Raw genomic sequence first — 19,481 nt, 5'->3', positions numbered from 1 at the left:
CACAAGTCCAGCACTTCCCCGGTCGTTCCACTTTTTGATGCTGCACTTGCGATGGATGATGTACACTTTTCTTTTTCTTTATTGGACTTGTTTTACCATAACTGGGTCAACACAATGTCACAAAAAGTATACACTTTTTCAACATTTAGAATATATTAAGTAATAAAACCAAGAAAGGCATGTCGGTTATTTTCTTTGCTAGTGCAATCACGTGAAGATATCCCCACCACCATCATCTGCAGATTTCACCATTCCTGTCCATCGAATTCCTCCTTGAAGTACAGGAAGAAGAAGAAGAAGCGTCACCCCTCGACAGCATCCACAGAGAGAGAGAGAGAGAGAGAGAGAGAGAGAGAGAGAGAGAGAGAGAGATGGAACCACCTCCGACCCAGGACATTAGCAAGAGTTACTCAGTGGCAGAGGACGAAAAGGACCAAAAGGACAAAGCCATCAACGAGTGGTATGTGTTCTTTTTTCCTTTCGGGTCTTGCAGAATTGTTGTTTTAGAAAAGCCGGGTTCTTGTTTATTTCTAAGTTTTCGAGATGTTGCGTTTGGTTGATCTTTGGGATGCAGTTGTTCCTGCTGCTATGACTGCTCGGACAGCTGCTTCGATTACATCTTCTGCAACCTTTGCTAGTGGGGCGACCCCCTCCAGATGACAGATATGGAAGACTTACCATCAAATTCTGATCTGCGGTTTCTCTTCATCAGCAAAAACTGTAGAGCACGCTGAGAGAGAAACGTGGTGCTATTTATTGGGTTCTCTCTGAACTGTTCTGTGATGGTTATGAAGCACTGGATTTCAGCTAGATAGTATTTTTTTTTTTCTGGCTTGTTGTCTGATGCAAGAAAATCTCTGTTCTGTGATCTCGTGTTTGAGATGTGGCTAAAGGTCGAGGTCCAATAATTTGGATTTCGGATTACAGTTCCCTGTGCTCTGCATCACCTGTGCTTGTCTCTCTTACATATTGCTTCTATGAGAAGCTTTTGAGTTAATTTTCTGTCGGGAGACATCTAATAAAATTAGAACGATGGAGAGAAGATTAGCATGATGCGCACAAAGGAAGCTTTGAGTTCATTGATAGGATCGTCTGGCTCTGTTACCTTACTGGTTGGCATTAAAGGGTAACTCTAGTGTCGTGTGACTCGTGTCGAATGGTACCAGAGCTCAATTGGTTCTCGAAAAGGACTACTCGAGAAATTTGATACTTACAGGCCGAACTAGATGACAGGCTGGGAGTACAAAGATGACTGTCCGTTTTCGCGGTTGGGTCAATATAGTTCAGTTTCCTTAAAAGACTAAAGTCACCTACCGATTAACAGTGAGTTAGGTTCATTGTCATTAGTAATTTGAAGAAATGATAGCATTGAATTGAAGCCTAAGAGAATTGAAACTTGAAAGCAGTGGCGAAGCATGGTTTGGCTTACAGTGGTGAGTCCTTCTCAGACTTGCATATCTCTCTCTCTCTCGCTCGGCTGAGCCCTACAAAGGGCCTCCGACTCTGGCTCTTTCTTTTGCTCCGACTCCAGTGTCCTTTTAACAGCCAAATCATGTATCTGCCATAAAAAAGAGGTCGCTAAAATACACTGCCTGCTCAATCTTCTAATGGAACTATGAAAGGATCAGAATCGGCACTTGGCACAAGGATTCGTCCACTGCAAGAAAAGAAATTCAAGTTGTTTGAGAATACGAAACGTCTAAGGTGATTGCCACAAGAACAGGAAAAGAAGAGTTATAAAGAAAAATGGGTCTAATTCCCTAAAAAAACCGTCAACTTTAGGTCAAGTCCTAAATATGCCCCGAACTTTTTTTTTTCTTAGAAAAAGACCCAAACTTTAGGTCCAGTCCCAAATCTGTCCCGAATTTTGTTTTGTGTAAAAAAAATCACCAAAATTCAATTTATTTTCGAAAATATACCCCCGTAATCTAGTCCCAACTTGACATGGCACTTTCACATCGATAACAAATCCACATCAATAAAGTAACGGGGCTTTTTTTTAGACAAAGAAAAGTTCGGAGCAAATTTGGACCGAACCTAAAAATTATGTTTTTTTTTTAAATTAAAAAGTTTTTTGGGGTGGATTTGTTGTCGTCCCTAACTTTCATATCCTAAAATGGTTTTATTTTGGAGAATTTCAATAATTTCCATTGGGTTGGATTGGTTATCGAAGTGGAAATGCGACTTCGGTATGTACCTATCGCCCCATTACTTTACTGATGTGGATTTGTTATCGATGTGGAAGTGCCGCGTTAAGTTGGGACTGGATCATGGGGTATATCTTTGAAAATAAGTTGAAATTTGCTGATTTTTTTTTACACAAAACAAAATTCGGGGCAGATTTAGGATTGAACTTAAAGTTTTGGGTTTTTTTTTAGACAAAAAAAAGTTCGGGGCAGATTTGAGACTTAACCTAAAGTTTGGGGTTTTTTTTTAAGATAAAAAAAAGTTCAGGGTAAATTTTGGACTTGACCTAAAGTTTGGGTTTTTTTAGGGAATTCACCAAGGAAAATGCATATGAAACTAGAGAAACCAGTCCACATAGCGCAAAAGTTTTGCTCCCATTGAAACGGGCTCAGAAGGATCTCTTTATGCCATTGAAACGGGCTCAGAAGTTTTGCCCCCATTGCAATTGACAGCAGGCAAGGTTTTGCATGCAAGTCGGAGGATTTGGATTTAGTCTGCCAAGCACAAACAGAGTGCCGTCGAAGATCCAATTCAATATTGGTCATTCGACGATTAAGTTGATCAGTGAGCATAATGCACCAGCAAAAATTAAGTAGTGACTTGGTGGGAGCACACATCCCTTCACCCGCACACCTTACCAGGATCAAAAGTTCTCAGTGCTAATGCTGTGTCATTCAATGCGACCTTTTGAACTCAACTTGCGCTAGTTTGATGTCCTAACATCAGTGGTCGTTGACAGCTCTTGAGGGGATTTGACCATCTAGAGGGCTTGTTGCAACTTTTCTCAGCTTCCCAATGAGTCAGCACGGCTCGTATGATCCTATTGATGGCTCAACGACCCGACTAAGGTGGCTTCTAGAAATAAGTTCAAGCCCTTCATCTGATCCGTTCGTTCTTTGTCAAACACGGCACTCGATTAACTGGTTCAATTTGTGTTCAAGATACTGGTATATCATGAACTACACATCTTCAATACTTGACAGGACTCTGGAGCTGTAATAAGTCAGATCGGTTTCTAGGGAAGGTAGATGTCCCGGTCCTCCAGTTTCCTTTTCTCCCCAGACAAAAGAGATCAGCGGCTTATTTACTCCATTTTACTGTGGCAGTTTATGAATGATGATGATGATTCTGAGCATGAGCCGTGCCTTTTTTACCGCTTCGCCTTTTTTACCGCTTCTGCACATGAGCATCATGCTTCATGCAAGGCAAAAACCATGTGCTTGGAATCGAGACCCATAGAACGATGTTGAAGCTGCCCTCAGATTCAGAGGAAAACTCATGGAACCACATTGTAGAGGGGCCATTAACATGTCATGATTAGACTCGGAATAAGCCATTTTCGGAGATCATCTGTTGAAAAATCTATAAAACAACTAGGAACTCTGCATGACCCAATCGAACAAACTTTATTTAAGCTGGAAGATTAGCGGACGTAATCATGCTCTATCCATGTAGACGAGTAAATGATACTCGATTCTTCTCTGTTCCTATCATCATCTCCACCAGGTAATTCTGCATTTTGAAGGGAGGTCGATCTGAATTTGGACTTCAGAGGCCTAATTCAAATGCTAGCCAGATTGATGGCAAACACCTACTCTTTTATGACTTTAGGAAAAAATTGAAATATCCGAGATCGATTTTGCGACTTGGGCCCCTAATCTGCCCTTGCAGAACACTACAATTTGCTTTTGCTACTGTATGATACTTGACTTTCACCACCATTACTTACATGGCCGGAGCTCTACTGCCAGTGCATAATGGATCATTCCACTAAGACACACTGCAGATAATCATGTAAGACTTTCAGCATTTTTAATAGCTATTCCTCGCTATAATATACATGCACCTCGGTTCTAATTGATTCAAAAAATGGGGGCGTATCTGTATAGAGCAGATCTTTCTTTTTCACGTGCGACATTCAATTCAACTTTGAGAGTAAGTGCACTTTATGGACTAATCACTGTTCTTTCTTGGAATAATGCATCACTTGCCACTTCCCTATGCCTCTCTCTTTCTCTCTCTCTCCCCATTAACCAAAATTGTGGAATTGCACCAAACTCATGCGAAAGCGACGTCCAATAGTGGTCCTTCCACTCTCTGATGTAGTTAAATTCCAATTGACAGTCAGTTCCAGCTGATCTGTGTTAGCTCTTCTCGTATAAATTGCTTGTGCTGATCAGTGATCTCTACCACTTGTCACTCAACCAGTATCAAAACAGCTGTCATTGTTTGTTGTGAAGATATGAAGCGCAGCTCTGAACTTTCATGGCTTCCATGCTTCTGCATCTTGTTCTGCAGCCTTCTTGTCTCCTCTCAGCTCGATTATAAGTTCTATGACAACGCTTGTCCCAGTCTGACAAAACTTGTCCGGTATGGCGTTTGGTCGGCTATCGCAAACGAGACCAGGATGGCTGCTTCTATCTTGCGCCTACATTTCCATGATTGTCTTGTCGATGTAATTGAACTCTTCGATTGCTTCTCGCGGATTTTGTAAATAGGCACATCCAAAACTTTCTTTTTTGAAACTTGGACTAAACTTAAATTGGTTTATGTGACAAGACCTAGACAGCTAAAATCTTTGCACGGCTCGAATGAGCCTTCTGAAAGATTATAAAATGCTTTAAGCTATACCGTTACTGAATAAATTTTCTTTATCTGATGAACCTAATTGCAAACTATTCCTAAAAACATCTTCTCTTGTTTTCATTATCAGGGATGTGAAGGGTCGGTCCTGCTTGATGATACAAGCACAATAAAGGGAGAGAAGAATGCATCTCCCAATCGCAATTCGGTGAGAGGTTTCGAGGTCATCGATGCCATTAAGGCAAATGTCGAAAAAGCATGCCCAGCCACAGTTTCTTGTGCCGATATTCTCACTCTAGCCGCAAGAGAGGCTGTTTATCTGGTAATCAAGTCTGCTGTTGTGTATCCACTCTTCATGAGAATAGCTAGATTCGCCTTTCGACCAGCTCATTCTGATTCTGGATCACTAAACGAACATGCATTTGCACTTTTTTTATATCTTTAGACAGGAGGGCAATTTTATGCAGTGCCCTTGGGTCGCCGAGACGGCTTAAGTGCAAGGGAAAGCGCCGTCAACGAGCAGCTGCCTTCACCCATCGAGCCCCTGGAAAAAATCACTGCAAAGTTTACCTCAAAGGGTCTTGACATCAAGGATGTGGTAGTGCTTTCAGGTTTATATCTGTCTCTACAACTACTAACTCATATTATTTATCCTAGCTAAGATGATACGACCAATTCACGCTCTTTATTTCGGGATGTGCAGGTGCGCATACGATTGGCTTTGCACAATGCTTCACATTCAAGTCGAGGCTCTTCAATTTCAACGGCTCCGGCAAGCCCGACCCAGCGCTAGACACATCATTTCTGCAAAATCTACAAGTCACATGCCCCAACCAGGACGACTCTAACTCCAATTTGGCTGCTTTAGACACAACCTCTGATAAATTCGACAACAATTACTACAAGAACCTCATCATCAACTCCGGGGTTCTCCAGTCGGACCAAGCCCTCATGGGCGACAACAGAACCGCTGCAATGGTCATGTACTATAGCAAGTACCCCTTTCTGTTTCCGAGGGATTTCGGAGTGTCGATGGTAAAAATGGCCAGTATTGGCGTGCTCACCGGACAGAATGGTCAGATTAGGAAGAATTGTAGGGCGGTGAACTAGAAGCGTAAGCATGCAAGGACAAGAACTAGCCGAAGGTGGTCGAAGTTCTTTTTAAGTGTGTAAATTAATCAACTGTAATCTGCAGTCAGTGTTGTATAATCAGTGGCACCATAAGCAACTTTATGCAATCCGACCAAATACTCTCGGATGGACGAGACTACTTCAATGTTATAACTGGAAAGGAAAATCTTATAGACATGGACCGCGATCTATCGTTCTCTTTGTCCAATATATAGATTATAGACTGTCCAAGCCAACATCTTGATTTGTCGGCATCAGATTCATATGGCGGCATTCATGAAAACTCGAATCTTCAAGGAAGACCATATTTTATTCACACAACTAAGAAAGACATCAACATTTGCACTCCTCATAATTTTCGGCCAACCTTAAATCTTTGTGAACCCTGAAAAGACCGTGTAGATATTTACAAGGAATGAGGAATCAATCCTGCCTTCAATTTGTATCTGCCGTGTCTATGCAGATTGTCGGAGTGATTCAAACTGGGAAGAAGCGGTCTCGTATCGCTAAAATAAGATTACTGCAATGATTCGAACTACTTGCTTCCTTCAAAAGGTGAAAGAACCTCCTCTAGGAGCAGTTCCGACACCTCGGCATTAAACCGAGAGGGAGATTTGCTGCTTGTTTCAGGGCATTGTCGAACTGATTTTATACCAGTTCAATGCGAGCACTATCTGAACCATAGCTGGTGAGTAGTTTGGATTCGGCCTAGCCTTCAAGTTCTTCGACTCCAATAGCCCCAGTCGCCTCAAATGGAAAACACACGAGGCCTATCAAACTGGCGTGGCCTGAGGAAGACCGCATCCGACTTAGAACCACTAGCCAAAAGTGCGACAACCCAAGCACGATGGACACTGCAGCGCCAACTTCTCGAGTCGTATCAATCTATCAATAACATCGTAAGGTGAATCACGGTCAAGTTACCGATGGTACGAGGCATTGGGAGAGACCATGGCTTGGCTATGAGCCAGAGAGCGAGACACAGACAACATTCACCGGATGACCCGCAGTCGAAAAACGACTGGGGTACCGAGAAATTATTCAGTGAAAACCAATCATAAACCACAGAACAGAGGATGTCCGCATTGATATACAAAGGGCAAATATATGTATTACTTTCGGTCTAACATCAACCGAAGATTTTCGCGATACTCTTTGCAAGAAACTTTCTTATGTTGTGAAAAATAGACGACGAGGTCTTGTTCTTCTTCCTCCTCGCCACCTTTCTCTGGCCATCGCGTCCTGTTCGTCCCGACTGCCGTCCTCTTCCTCCTCCGTGATCAGCCTCCCCTGTCATTGCTCGAGCTCGAGCTTTAGGAAAGACACTCCCTCTGGCACTCGCTTTCCCTTCAACCCCATCTCTCGAATCTCCTTCTTCCTCGATTTTCTCCTCCTCTTTCACCCTCCTGCTCGACCTGCTCCCTCCTCTCGCCTCCCTCAGCCTCGCCAGAGCCAGGTCCCTGCTCCCCTCCGCCGCCTGCTTCTGCTCCATCGACGCCGCAACCCGCCACTCCGCCAGCGACTCCTCCTCCTCGGCCCGCCGCACCAGCTCCCAGTACTCCTTCCCGCTCAAGCTCACGACGCCGCTCTCCCGTTGGGCGCAGTTCATGAGCCGGGCCGCCTCCGCCTCCGACTCTCCGGCGGCCTCTGCCTCGATCCTCACCGCCCGCAGCCCGAGCTGGAGCGCCCGGAGCCTCTGCCGCTTCACGCGCAGGACCTGCTTGAGCTTCTGCCGCACCCGCCGCCCCTCGTCGATCTCCTGCTTGAGCGCGTCCGTCCTCCCACGCGTCCGATCTAATTCCAGAGTGAGCTCGTTGACCGCCTTCGTCGCTTCGAGCTCGTCCCTCTTCTTGGCCTGGATCGACGCCTCCGTGGACTCGAGCTTGGACTGTAGCTCCGAGACGAGGACGCTCGACACGGAGGCTCTGCTCCGGGCGCTCTCGACCGTGGCCTGTAGCTTCTCGAGCTCGTCCAGGAGAGGGCGAGAGTCTAGCCACGACTGCATCGCCCCGTCTCTGGCTTTCTTGATCTCGCCCTTCGTTCTGGTGAGCTCGGCGATCCTGGCCCTGAGCAAATCGGTTGCTCCCGCGTTTCTTGCTCCGCCCAAGTAGTCCTGCGTTCTCTCCTCATCGAACGACTCCATTCCGGAATCCTGCCTCTGTGCATGGACTGTGGAAATCAAGGTTGCATGCTATATCTGTCCTTTGCAAAGTGAAGGGTCTTCATTATTTCTCCAGTTCCATGGCTTGACGGCTTATATGTTCCGCCATTTTTGTCGTGGTGGGCATGAGCTGCAATCGATCTTGAGTATAAAACCGATCAAGAATATGGAGTCCCGCTTCGAAAGCTGCGTGCTTTGTTCTGTCCGGGCGCCTAGGGAAGCAACTGTCGCATTGGCTGGCTTTGCATGCACCTGATCGTGAAAACCGAGGGAACGTTGCCGGCGGAATCCGAATCAAAGTGTCCGAACGACAAAAACAATCCGTTTTTGGTTTGTTCCTTCCTAGGCAGCCTCTCTGCTTTGTGTCTTTTGTGAGATGGGGAGGGATGGTCCCAAGTGAGCATTTTGGTCCTTGTCTTTCTCTTTTTGTGATTAGGTGGTAAGATGGCCCTGTTGGTAGATTCACATGTGAATGTCGATAAGAGAAAGGGAATATTTGATTGATTCAAGTTTGGATCTCCTTGAGTTGATGAGTTCGAACCTCTAGCTAATTAATGCCAATCAGTATATTATGAAGTTTGGGCTCCGGACTAAGATCTGATCTCTGGCCAGCGGCCCGTGGGCCCCCTCTAGGCTCGACCCGTGCCGCCGGGGACCGAAGGCACCGTTGGATAGGCATGGGCAAGGGCCGAAGTAACAAGGCCGGGCCGACCCCGTTCGGTTATTATATCTCTTCTGCGATTGGTCGGCTTGAGAATATTAGGCTCCGATGAAAGATTTCGTCCATTAATTTCGAAACTTGATGGTCAAGCTACCCTTTATATTGTTTCTTTTAAGTTTTCGACCATTATGGTCATGGTCATGTTCATGCCCTTTTTTTTTTTGCTTCTCTTCTTGCTGTAACTACCCTTTTTGTTGATAACTCTTAAACAAAATTCGGGCAAAAAGAGAAGCCACCGGAGCGTAAGCCCCGTTCCGTTAGCCCAATCCGATTGTGTGGGATGTGGGCCAAGTGAATGACTGTGGGTCATCGGCCAATTCAAGCTCCGGCGAGAGTCCCCGCGGAGGCTCCGCACGCGTCTCAGCCTCATCGCGCGGCGGCGATGGGGGATATCTGGACACCTGAAGCCGATCTCGTTCCCGAGACTGCATCTCTGCAGATCGTGGCCCGGGGACTTTCCTGAGCCCGGCCCAACATAAGGCTGGGCTGCGGCCCATTCACTTCGTCCAGTGGCTTATGGGCGCCTCTCTTCAAAATTTCTTACTTAAAGAGGACAAATTGGGATCTTCGAACCGATGTGGGACAAGTTGAGAGGGCGGGAGCGAGGGAGAGAGAGAGATGAACATCCAATGCAAAGAGGCATTCAAGCTCCGTGAATCTCCTTCATTATTATCCGAGTCGATGTCGGAAAGTTTTGGAAGCTTTTTTTTCGATACGGAAAACTTTGCTCGGAGTCTCGGCCATCGAGCGTTCTTTCGTCCTCTTCTTTCCACGCACGTTATGCGACACGATGACCCGCAAGTTCATCATTGTCTCTTCGTTGCAGATTTTTATGTTCATCTCATCTTAAACTCTTTTTTCATGGAAAAACTCCAAGAGATGTGGGTGATTTTGGTGGGCACTATCCTGTCATGGAAAATGAAACTTTGTCTCGATTGCATCTCTTCGAGGTTGCTCTCTCTCTCTCTCGTGTCTCTGCATCGTCGGTTTTCATTCAATCTTCACTTTGGAGGTGTTCTAATGAGAAGAGCACTTTGAGTTTTTACAAGTTTCGATGGGACGATATTCACCCGCCGGGAAGACTTCGATTTTTACGCGGAGTAAATCAATTGATGTTCTGAACCAAGTATTCGTAAAAAGGCCCCCGTCAATTTCACCTCTTAAATAACTTTAGACATATCTTGAAATTTAGATGGTCCGAAATAGCCATCATTGAGATCTCGTTAATGGCCAGATCAGTGAAAGAGGAAAAATAGTACTTTAATATAATTATCTTTATCAACCTTTCCTAAATTGTTGTTTCTTTTTCTTTTATGCTTAATTAGAGAAGTTTACATATCGGTTGAGAATCGTCTAAGATTCAAGTATTTTCTATCAATTTAATAATCAAGATTCTCATTTGGTAGAATATCAATGAAGTACATTTATTTACGACGTTTTTCCAAAGTTCAATTTGGAATAACTCCTTGTAGTATGCAATTCTTTAGCTCAAATTTTTCTTAGGGGAATTATTCGGTTAAAATTGTGAACCTTTTATGATTATAACTTATATTAGAATACGTTAATTAACAAAAATTATCAACCAGGTTTAAACCCATTACAAAAAAATCTTTTAAGAAGTCAGCTTGAGCACATTAGTAGATAGCAGAAAGGAAATGAAATTTTTATAAAAACGAACGGAAAATAACATAAGATTAATTAATAGCAACTTTTATCCTTTCCATTTATAAAAACGGTCAGTCTTCTGTTTTCACGACAATGCGTGGTTTTTGCATTGTTAATGAATAGCAACTTGTATCCTTTCCATTTATGATTTCGATTAATTAATTCTTTTGAGGTTATTTTCATCCTCTCAATAAGTTACAGAGTGTTATATAACCATTTAGAGGATGGAAATAACGTGAATTTTGTCAAAATGACTTCAAGCTCTTATTTGCGCATTAGGCGCTCGTATAATTGATTGGAAACATGTTATAATTGACCATATTATTTTAGACATAAAAGGAGGTTTTAATTAGGGGGAGCGATTTAAGGTTCTTTACAGGTGCCACCTGTAATATGTAATAAACCCGTTGGTACAAGTTCTTCATATTTTGGAACCTAGAACTTACTATTTGGAACCTAGAACTTACTAATAGGAACTTGAAATCTATCCTGTCACAGGTTCCAATATCGGTTCCTGAATCTAACGGGTTCCTTTTTTTGTTTTATTTTTAGTTAAGCAAAACGAGAGTGAACGAAACAACAAAAATGAAAGCTTCTCATTTGTCAATAGCAACAATTCATAAAAGATGAACACATAAAATAAAATAAATAATAAAAAGTTCAAAACACGTAATATGAAAGGTCGGTACTTTCGTAAGAATATACTCAGAAGATCCGAGAAAATTACCAAAAAAGTCCTAAACCTTTTGCAATTGTGCCAATTCAGTCCTAAACCTTTTTTTTTTTGCCATTTCAGTCCTAAACCTTTTACAATTGTGCCAATTCAGTCCATCCGGCCACTTTTGGTCGGCCGACGCTGACGTGAACGTCCGCCGGCGCCGGCCGGCTAACGTGGCATTATTTTAATAATTTTTTTCCTTCTTTCCCCTGGCCGGACCGGCCAGGGGGAGGCTCGCCGGCGAGGTGACCTCGTCAGCCATGGCGAGGCCTACCTCGCCGGCCATGGGCGACGGCAAGGCCTCGCCCAGATTTAGCGAGACCTCGCCGTCGCTAGGCGAGGTCGAGCTCGCCCGGCGACGGCGAGGTATCGCCAAATCTGGGTGAGGCCTCGCCGTCGCCGGGCTAGCTCAACCTCGCCGTCGCCGGGCGAGCTTGACCTCGCCTAGATCTGGCGAGGCCTCGCCATCGCCCATGGCCGGCGAGCTCAACCTCGCCATGGCCGGGCGAGGTCGAGCTTGCCCAGCGACGGCGAGGTCTCGCCAGATCTGGGCGAGGCCTCGCCGTCGCCCATGGCCAGCGAGGTCACCTCGCTTGACCTCACCGGCGAGCCTCCCCTTGGCCGGTCCGGCCAGGGGGAAGAAGGAAAAAAATATTAAAATAATGCCACGTCAGCCGGCCGGCGTCCACGTCAGCGCCGGCCGGCCAAAAGTGGCCGGATGGACTGAATTGGCACAATTGTAAAAGGTTTAGGACTGAAATGGCAAAAAAAAAGGTTTAGGACTGAATTGGCACAATTGCAAAATGTTTAGGACTTTTTTGGTAATTTTCCCCATAAGATCCTCTCACCTTCACTATATCGCCTATATATAAACCCACTGATTCTCACATTTTCTTGAGTTTCTTTTGTATTTCACTCCCCCAGTATTCCTGGTCCTCACTTTCTTCGTATAGGTCTGAATTTCTTCTTTCGCCATTGAAGAATAGGTGATGGGTTGTTTAGAAGCCATTAATGGAAGTCGAGAATGGGCTCGTGGAGGTGACTTTGAGGAAAAGTCAGGGTGGTGAAGAGTTTCTGCACAGGTGAAAGGAAACCCATTTCTTCTTTTCTGGGCAATTGCTATCTTTGGCATTTCATTGAGCTCGAAGGCGAATTGAGTTAGAAGAGAACAATTTGAATTATCTCCTACTGTTGCTATTATTACTCTAAAAAATGACGTTGGTCCTTGCTCTTCAATGTCATTTTTGCAGTATATGTGTTGCTAACACATTTAAACAAACACTGAAGAAATACATATTCCAATATTACACAAATGAAAATAATCCACGTTCATGGAATGCATAGATATGCTGCTAAACGGGAAAATTACCAAAAGAGTCCTAAACCTATTACAATTGTGCCAATTCAGTCCTAAACCTTTTTTTTGTCAATTCAGTCTTAAACCTTTTGTAATTGTGCCAATTCAGTCTATCCGGCCACTTTTGGCCAATCGGCGCTGACGTGGACGCCGGCCGGCATCGACCGACTGACGTGGCATTATTTTAATTATTTTTTTCCTTTCTCTTTTGTTTTTTTTTCTTTCCTTCTTCCCCCTGGCTGGACCGGGCAGGGGGAGGCTCGCCCTCGCCGGCATTGGCGAGGGCGAGCCTCGCCCAGATCTGGCGAGGTCGAGCCTCGCCATGGCTGTACGACGGTGAGGGCAGGGCTCGCCATGGCTAGGTGAGGTCAAGCTCGCCCAGCCATGGCGAGCTCTGCCCTCGCCGCTGCTGGGCGAGCTCGACCTCGCCCAGATCTAGCGAGGTCGAGCCTTGCCATGGTTGTGTGATGGCGAGGGCCGGCAATGGCGGAGCTCGAATTTTTTTTTATTTTTTTCCTTTCTCTTTTTTTTTTTTGCCTTTCCTTCTTCCCCCGGTGGCCGGTCTAGCCAGGGGGCAGAAGGAAAGAAAAAAAAAACAAAAGAGAAAGGAAAAAAATATAAAAAAAAATTCGAAAAAAATAAAAAAAAATTTATTAAAATAATGCCACGTCAGTCGGCCGGCGTCCACGTCAGCGTCGGCCTGCCAAAAGTGGCCGGATGGACTAAATTGGCACAATTGCAAAAGGTTTAAGACTGAGTTGGCAAAAAAAAAAAGGTTTAGGACTAAATTGGCATAATTGCAATAGGTTTAGGAATTTTTTGGTAATTTTCCCGCTGCTAAACTATGACACCAGTGTGGATTATTCTCTCTGGTGCTAGTTAATATGTTATGATAGGGATAATTGTCCAAAAGTCATAAACTTATTGTACGACGGCCAATTTAGTCCTAAACTATTCGATTTGGCCACTATAGTCATAAGTCTTTTGACGATTTGTCAATATAGTCCTTCTAACTAATTTTGGTCGAAAATCGCTAACGTTGACAAATTTTTTGTAATTTTTTAACTTTTTGGGATAAATGTGTCCTATAAGTACAAGTTTGGGGTTTTTGGTGTTACAAAACAGTTTTTGGTAAATGTGTCATAGTAAGCAAAATTTGGGATTTTTAGTGGCTTTTACCCTTTCTTTTTTTCTTTTTATCTTATTTCACTCCACCAGTTTGTAGCCTCGATGGACACCAAAGGTCATCCACCACAGGCAAGGGCTGGGACGCCCTTGCCAACCACTGGGCGAGGGGCTGCAATCCCTCCGTGTGTCCGGCGAGGGCATCGCGGCTCGAGCTAGATCTGGTCTAAGTGAGGGTGTCACAACCTTCACTAGTGGCCGGCGACCTCGATAGAGGGAAATAAAAATATGAAAAATGAAAAAGGACAAAATTAACAGGAAAAAAAGGGAAAAAATTCAGTATTTTTTTTAAAAAAAATAAAAATGATCTATGTCAGCACCGGCTATGCCACCTATGAATTACTTAGTGTTATTTTTCATTCCCTCCCTTGATTTTATGCAAGCAAATGCCAAAAATCACAAAAAGCATTTTATAGTTGTAGAGTTAGAGATTTTGAAGGATCAAATATGATGACTCTTCCCCCTCTGGAACCGTAAGCACAAACAAGTCATGCGGGCTCACATGGTAACAACTTTGTGTATTGTTTGGCAATACATATCGAACAATTATAACATACATCATTAATGTAAAAAGAATTTTCAGAAGCAGCTAACCTTATTCATCACAGATTTGATGGTCAGTAAGATCGTGGATAGTTAAAACTCTCGAACCAAAGGTGGACGACATCACTTGCGAAAAAGTTTTATTTATAATGATATGATTCCTCGACAACCGAACATAAAGAATGTGGCTTTCCAAACAACTTCAAAAATCACGAGAAATTGAAATCCCAAGACCCACACCGTGTGAAGTCAAGTGTGCTAAATAGGAAGGGGCAAGTGGGTGGTGAGGAACCACCAATTGGAAGACCCACTTTGCACCAAAAACGAAAATTGCATTTCCAAATTATCTTCTCTTGGGGAGTGCTTTCTTCGCAAAGGGACAAGTTGGGTTCCTTTGTTAAAAGGACAAAAGGAGGTATATATGTCCTAAATTAGGACACGAAGTCCCCTTGATGTCCATGCAAACATGGCTTCCCACCTTGCGTCCTCAACTCACCTCCTTTGGTGGACCAAGAGACAACGACTTCTCGTCCGACCCCCGCGTTCCCGTTCCCATCCCCTCGTACAACACGTCAGGGACAAAAGGGCAGAGAATGTACGTGACGCTTTGAATCCACATCGTGACTGTACGGGGAGGCCGCGTCGGCCAAGCACGAGCACGCCCGAGCCGAACCGTCGAAAGGGTTTTCCCTCGTGGCGACCTCGGGGAGGTGCCGACCTCAATTGAACACATCACTTTGCTATATCGCTTCGATTGTCATAGAAACTTTACATAGATGAAATTCCACACGCTACCACGAAAGTTATCTTACATTTCGGCAAACAAAAGCAATCATTGAGCTCATATATGTGACGCTATCTACAAATCATCAACTATATCCAAAGAGAGAATCAAATAGGAGACGCGTAGGCCCATTTCTTCTTTGAAAAAATTTCTTCGAGCTCTTCTTACCTGCGTTCTCGTAATTTAATAACCAGATGAACTTGTGTTCTCGTTTCGGACCACGGAATGAACAGGGTAATATCTTCCTTATGAGTAGGGATTACTAGAAGAGTCGGAGATCGGTGGGGCGGAGGTCGATCTCCTGCGTCCAAGCGGCTCGGTCCTGAACATGCAAGTGCCAGTAGGTCTGAGCCACTGCATCGGGGTCCATTGCCGTGGAGTTGGATCCGGACGCGACCGTCGACCCGGACCCATGATCTCCTCCTCCTGCGCTGAAGCTTTGCTGTTGTTGCTCCCCAACCAACGCTCTCTGTGCCGTCGATGGTCCCCTGCATTTTCCCCCATTCATTGCTCATCATCATCATCATCATCATCAATCACAACTGTCTTCTCATTGTTTCTATGTTGGTGATGTCAAACATGTTCAATTAAGGAGAACTTTCTTATATTAATCAAAGGACGAGAAGGGGTGACCGGCATTAATCATTCACATTAAACTTACTAAGGATTGTCCGGTTTGAGTCATGATAACTACATCCTATTCACAACTCGAAAGATTGAGATTGACCAACTCGTCTCTAAAGTCTCACCGAGATACCATCCATTGGGATGTAGCTAGGTAAAGCACCACGAGCCGTTTGCTCGCGACTGAATTGAACCTCACGGAAGACAGGTAACCCCTTCACCACCGGTCCAGACATCTCGGCAGTTTTGTTCGAACTTATGTTTTACTAAAATAAACCATTCCGTTCACAAACTCATTAAAAAGAAAAATGCATTATCAATGAACTTAGCTAGCGGGTTCAGCAATTACAAGAATCAATTTCCATAAATAATTCCGAATTTAATAATTAGATTTCACAAATTTAGGATCGGATCTGCTCGTTTACACTCCTGATTTTTTTTATTTCCCTTTGAAAATTCAATAAACAAAAGACATGTTCGACCTAATAGAAAAATCATATATGGTTCTTCTTCTTCTCAATATAAAAAAAAATTTATTTTAAAAAAAAGTACATATTAAAAAGGGAAAATCTCTTCAAAGATTTTTTTTTGGCCAAATATTACGTCATCTTCATCCACTAAGCCTATCAAATGACACGTCAACGCGAGTGGACAGAAAGCGACAAAATCTGGTGGGGGCCCCCCGCGGAGACTTATAAAAGGCACTAATAAGGCCACGCTTGCTTATATCACTCCCCGTATCCAACCTCGGAATGGGACAAAAAAAGGAGGGGTCGCTTCCGGAAATTACAAAAGTGCCACGACAAATTATACAACTTTATTTTCTGCATCTTTATAATTTTACTTAATTTCGTGATTTTCCAAAGCAATTAAACAAAGATGAAGGCTAAGTTTGACAAGGCGGTAGCGCTAGAATTGTCAGATCATTAATTATGTGGATTAATATATCCACGAAAGCTCGGGCATTATTCTCAGGATACACTCCTGGGAACTTCGATTTTCGAGGCTGGTAGAAGAGTACGCGGTTTACGTGAGGAAAGATAGATAAGACGTAAATGTGTCATGAAAAACTAAATATTTGAAGGTTTTTTGGCTGGTTTTCTGTTGTTGATTGGAAAGTGATAAAGATTTAGCTTGCCCAAAAAAGATATGAGAAATTCAAAGTGGAATATGGAGAGTGTTTTAAAGATGTTAAGGAAATTATGATTTTGGACGCTAGAAGTTTATTTACATTCGAATCACGATATGGCCCCTTTTGAGAATCGCGATTTCTAAGAATTTAACTTGCTTTCGAATTACGAATTTGGGATTTCATTTCTTTAAGATTAATTGCACTATCATGATTCACTTAGGAGATATATATATATATATATATATATATATATATATGTGTGTGTGTGTGTGTGTGTGTGTGTGTGTGTGTGTGTGTGTGGCTTTCCATTAGACTTTTAAAGTAAGGAATTTGAGACTGAAACTAGCTATTGGATATGATTTGTTACATATCTAGACCAGATGCTTTCAACTTTTTTTTGGGCACTTGTCCAGTGTCCTAGGAACTTTCAATTTCTTGGAGATGCTTCGAACCTCTTTTCGGGGGCACTTGCCAAGATACTCCCAAGAAGGTCTAAAACACTTCTTTTTATAAAAGCGAAAGGCAGCAGCCTTGAATCATCATCACTCAAAAAGAAGAGAAAAATCAGTTCAAAAACAGACCGCATTTTACATCTAGCGATCACCAACATACCTCTATTTTTTGCAAATGCAGACCAGATGCACTTTTCACCTTCGCATCGATTGTTACTATGTTCCTACTTGGAAAAACTCTTTTTTTCCCCAAAAATGCCCGACCCCAAAAATCCTAAATTCTTACCCTCACCTGAAACCCTCAAAAACCAACTAAACACTAAACCACCCAAACCCTAATTATAACATGTTGAATGAGTTTGCAAAGAGAGAAATAATGCGTATAAAGAGAAGAGGGAACCTTGGTGGGCCGACGAGGCCATCGAGGACGATGTGAGCGACGTGCACTCCAAGCGGCTGGAACTCTCTCGCCAAGCACTGTGACAGTGCCCTCAATGCGAACTTCCCACAGCCTGTAAATTTCACAAATATTTCAATAAGATAAGATTGTCATGCTAGCTAAATCCTTTCAATAACTCCATTACTCTCTCTATTTTTATGGACGATCATTGATTATTAAGAATCCCTGAAATATGAAAGAGAGAAAAAAACTGAAATTGTTTTGGAAGATAGTTACATAATTCAGAGAAGCCTGCAATGCCATTGAGAGAGGCTGAGCAGCCCGTGAAGAGTATTGTCCCTCTGCCTCTCTCCACCATCCCCGGCAGGACCTTTTCATCAATCAAAAAGCACCAACACCCGCTTAATTAACCAACTGATTTACTTAGAATAATGCAGAAAAAATGTTTAGAGAGAGAGAGAGAGAGAGAGAGAGAGAGAGAGAGAGAGAGAGAGAGAGAGAGATGAAGAGTTCTTTTGCAATGACCCACCTCCTTGGATGAGAAGTAGAAATTCATATGGACATTCAAAGCCATGTCATGAATTAGTAAAGATTGCGTTAGACTTGGACGTGGAAGTGTTGAGTGTGAGACTGTACCTGTTGAGCGCAGTGGAAGGCGCCGACGGCGGAGACGGCGAGGGACTTCTCGAAGGCATCAAGGCGGAGGTCGGCGAAGGAGGTGGCTGGCACGGGCTGGTACGCGTTGTACACCAGAATCTCGACGAACCCAAGAGACAGCACACCCTCGAACGCCTCCCTGATGCTCCTCGTGTCCGAGCAGTCTATCCTTATTGCGAACACCTGCGCCTTCTCTTCCCTCGCGATCTCGTCCGCGAACCTCGACAACCTTCCTGCGCATCGCCAATACAACCACGTAAATTCAATCAGCGTTCTCCATTATTCATCGAGAGCTACAAGGTGTTTGCAAGGATTGGTATTACAAACACCCCGCCGCAGGACAGATTCTTAGGGAATTGTAAAAGGGTTTTTCAAGATTTGGAGATTACAAAGAGAGCAAAGCTAATTATTTCACTCTAGATTTTGTGCGTCGGTGTGTGTGTGAGAGAGAGACCGAGGTCACGGGCAAGAATGGCGACGGTGTAGCCCTCGTGGGCGAACTTGCGAGCAACGGAGCGGCCGAGCTTAGGGCCGACGCCAACAATGGCGACGATGCCCTTGGAGGCAGCAGAGCTGGCCATGCTTCGCATCCTTCTATCCTCTTCCTCCTCCTCGAAACCGAGTTGCAGAGAGCGACCCAAGTCAAAGAATCAAAGACAACACAGATCGATCCTCCCTCGAGCTTATTTGATCGAACTGAAGAAAAAGAACAAGAACAAGAACAAGAAGATTTCTGTGAGAGAGTGAAGAAAATTTAGCGAGGATCGAGGGATGAATCCGTGTCGTTGATGTCTGGATCGCTGCCTCCTCTTCGAGAGGCATCCTCGCCTAGCTACACTCCCTCTTATGTCTTTGCTTTGCTTTGCTTCGCTTTCCCCAACTCCTTCCCTTTTTCTCGACTCTTTGCCTCTGCTAGTTTCATTTTTACTGGCAAGAAAAGGCCCACCTCTATGTCTGCAGAACAGATTGAAATCTAGAAAAAAGAACAGTAATGTCGTTTCGAGTTTGGATCAGTTTAGGGAATACATTTAAAATTATTTATATTTAATTGAAAAATTTTAGAATCTTGAGGGCTTTATCCTTAAAACAAATACTACTTTGTCCTTTGTTTAATTTTTTGCTTATACCATTTATTTTAATCACTTATGTACATTACTGAAATTTCCAAGCTTTGAAGTCGA

General features: G+C 43.7%; 2 protein-coding genes and 1 long non-coding RNA gene across 3 annotated transcripts; 2 read left to right on the top strand and 1 right to left on the bottom strand.

Moving 5' to 3' along the window:
* LOC115682553 (uncharacterized) lies at positions 1–926 on the top strand. The gene is made up of 2 exons (XR_004005897.2): positions 1–460; positions 575–926. It is a non-coding gene; the product is annotated as an uncharacterized LOC115682553 (long non-coding RNA).
* Positions 927–4,274: 3,348 nt separating this feature from the next.
* Positions 4,275–5,937, top strand: LOC115682551 (peroxidase 10-like). The gene is made up of 4 exons (XM_030606810.2): positions 4,275–4,642; positions 4,901–5,092; positions 5,216–5,381; positions 5,474–5,937. Exons 1-4 carry the CDS (start codon positions 4,430–4,432, stop codon positions 5,878–5,880), a joined length of 978 nt encoding a protein of 325 aa, XP_030462670.2. The 5' UTR covers positions 4,275–4,429; the 3' UTR covers positions 5,881–5,937.
* Positions 5,938–14,987: 9,050 nt separating this feature from the next.
* LOC115682552 (uncharacterized) lies at positions 14,988–19,255 on the bottom strand. Its single transcript, XM_030606811.2, has 5 exons — positions 18,755–19,255; positions 18,280–18,533; positions 17,920–18,013; positions 17,644–17,755; positions 14,988–15,523 (listed from the first exon to the last, which is right to left on the bottom strand). Exons 1-5 carry the CDS (start codon positions 18,888–18,890, stop codon positions 15,298–15,300), a joined length of 822 nt encoding a protein of 273 aa, XP_030462671.1. The 5' UTR covers positions 18,891–19,255; the 3' UTR covers positions 14,988–15,297.
* Between the last annotated feature and the right edge of the window lie 226 nt (positions 19,256–19,481).

This window comes from Syzygium oleosum, unplaced genomic scaffold (genome assembly GCF_021117445.2).
Source record: "Syzygium oleosum isolate NSW1041296 unplaced genomic scaffold, Sole_v2.1 Sole_v2.01, whole genome shotgun sequence".
NCBI lineage: Eukaryota > Viridiplantae > Streptophyta > Magnoliopsida > Myrtales > Myrtaceae > Syzygium > Syzygium oleosum.
Note: the sequence above shows the minus strand (reverse complement) of the source record. Positions and strands in the feature narration are given on the sequence as shown.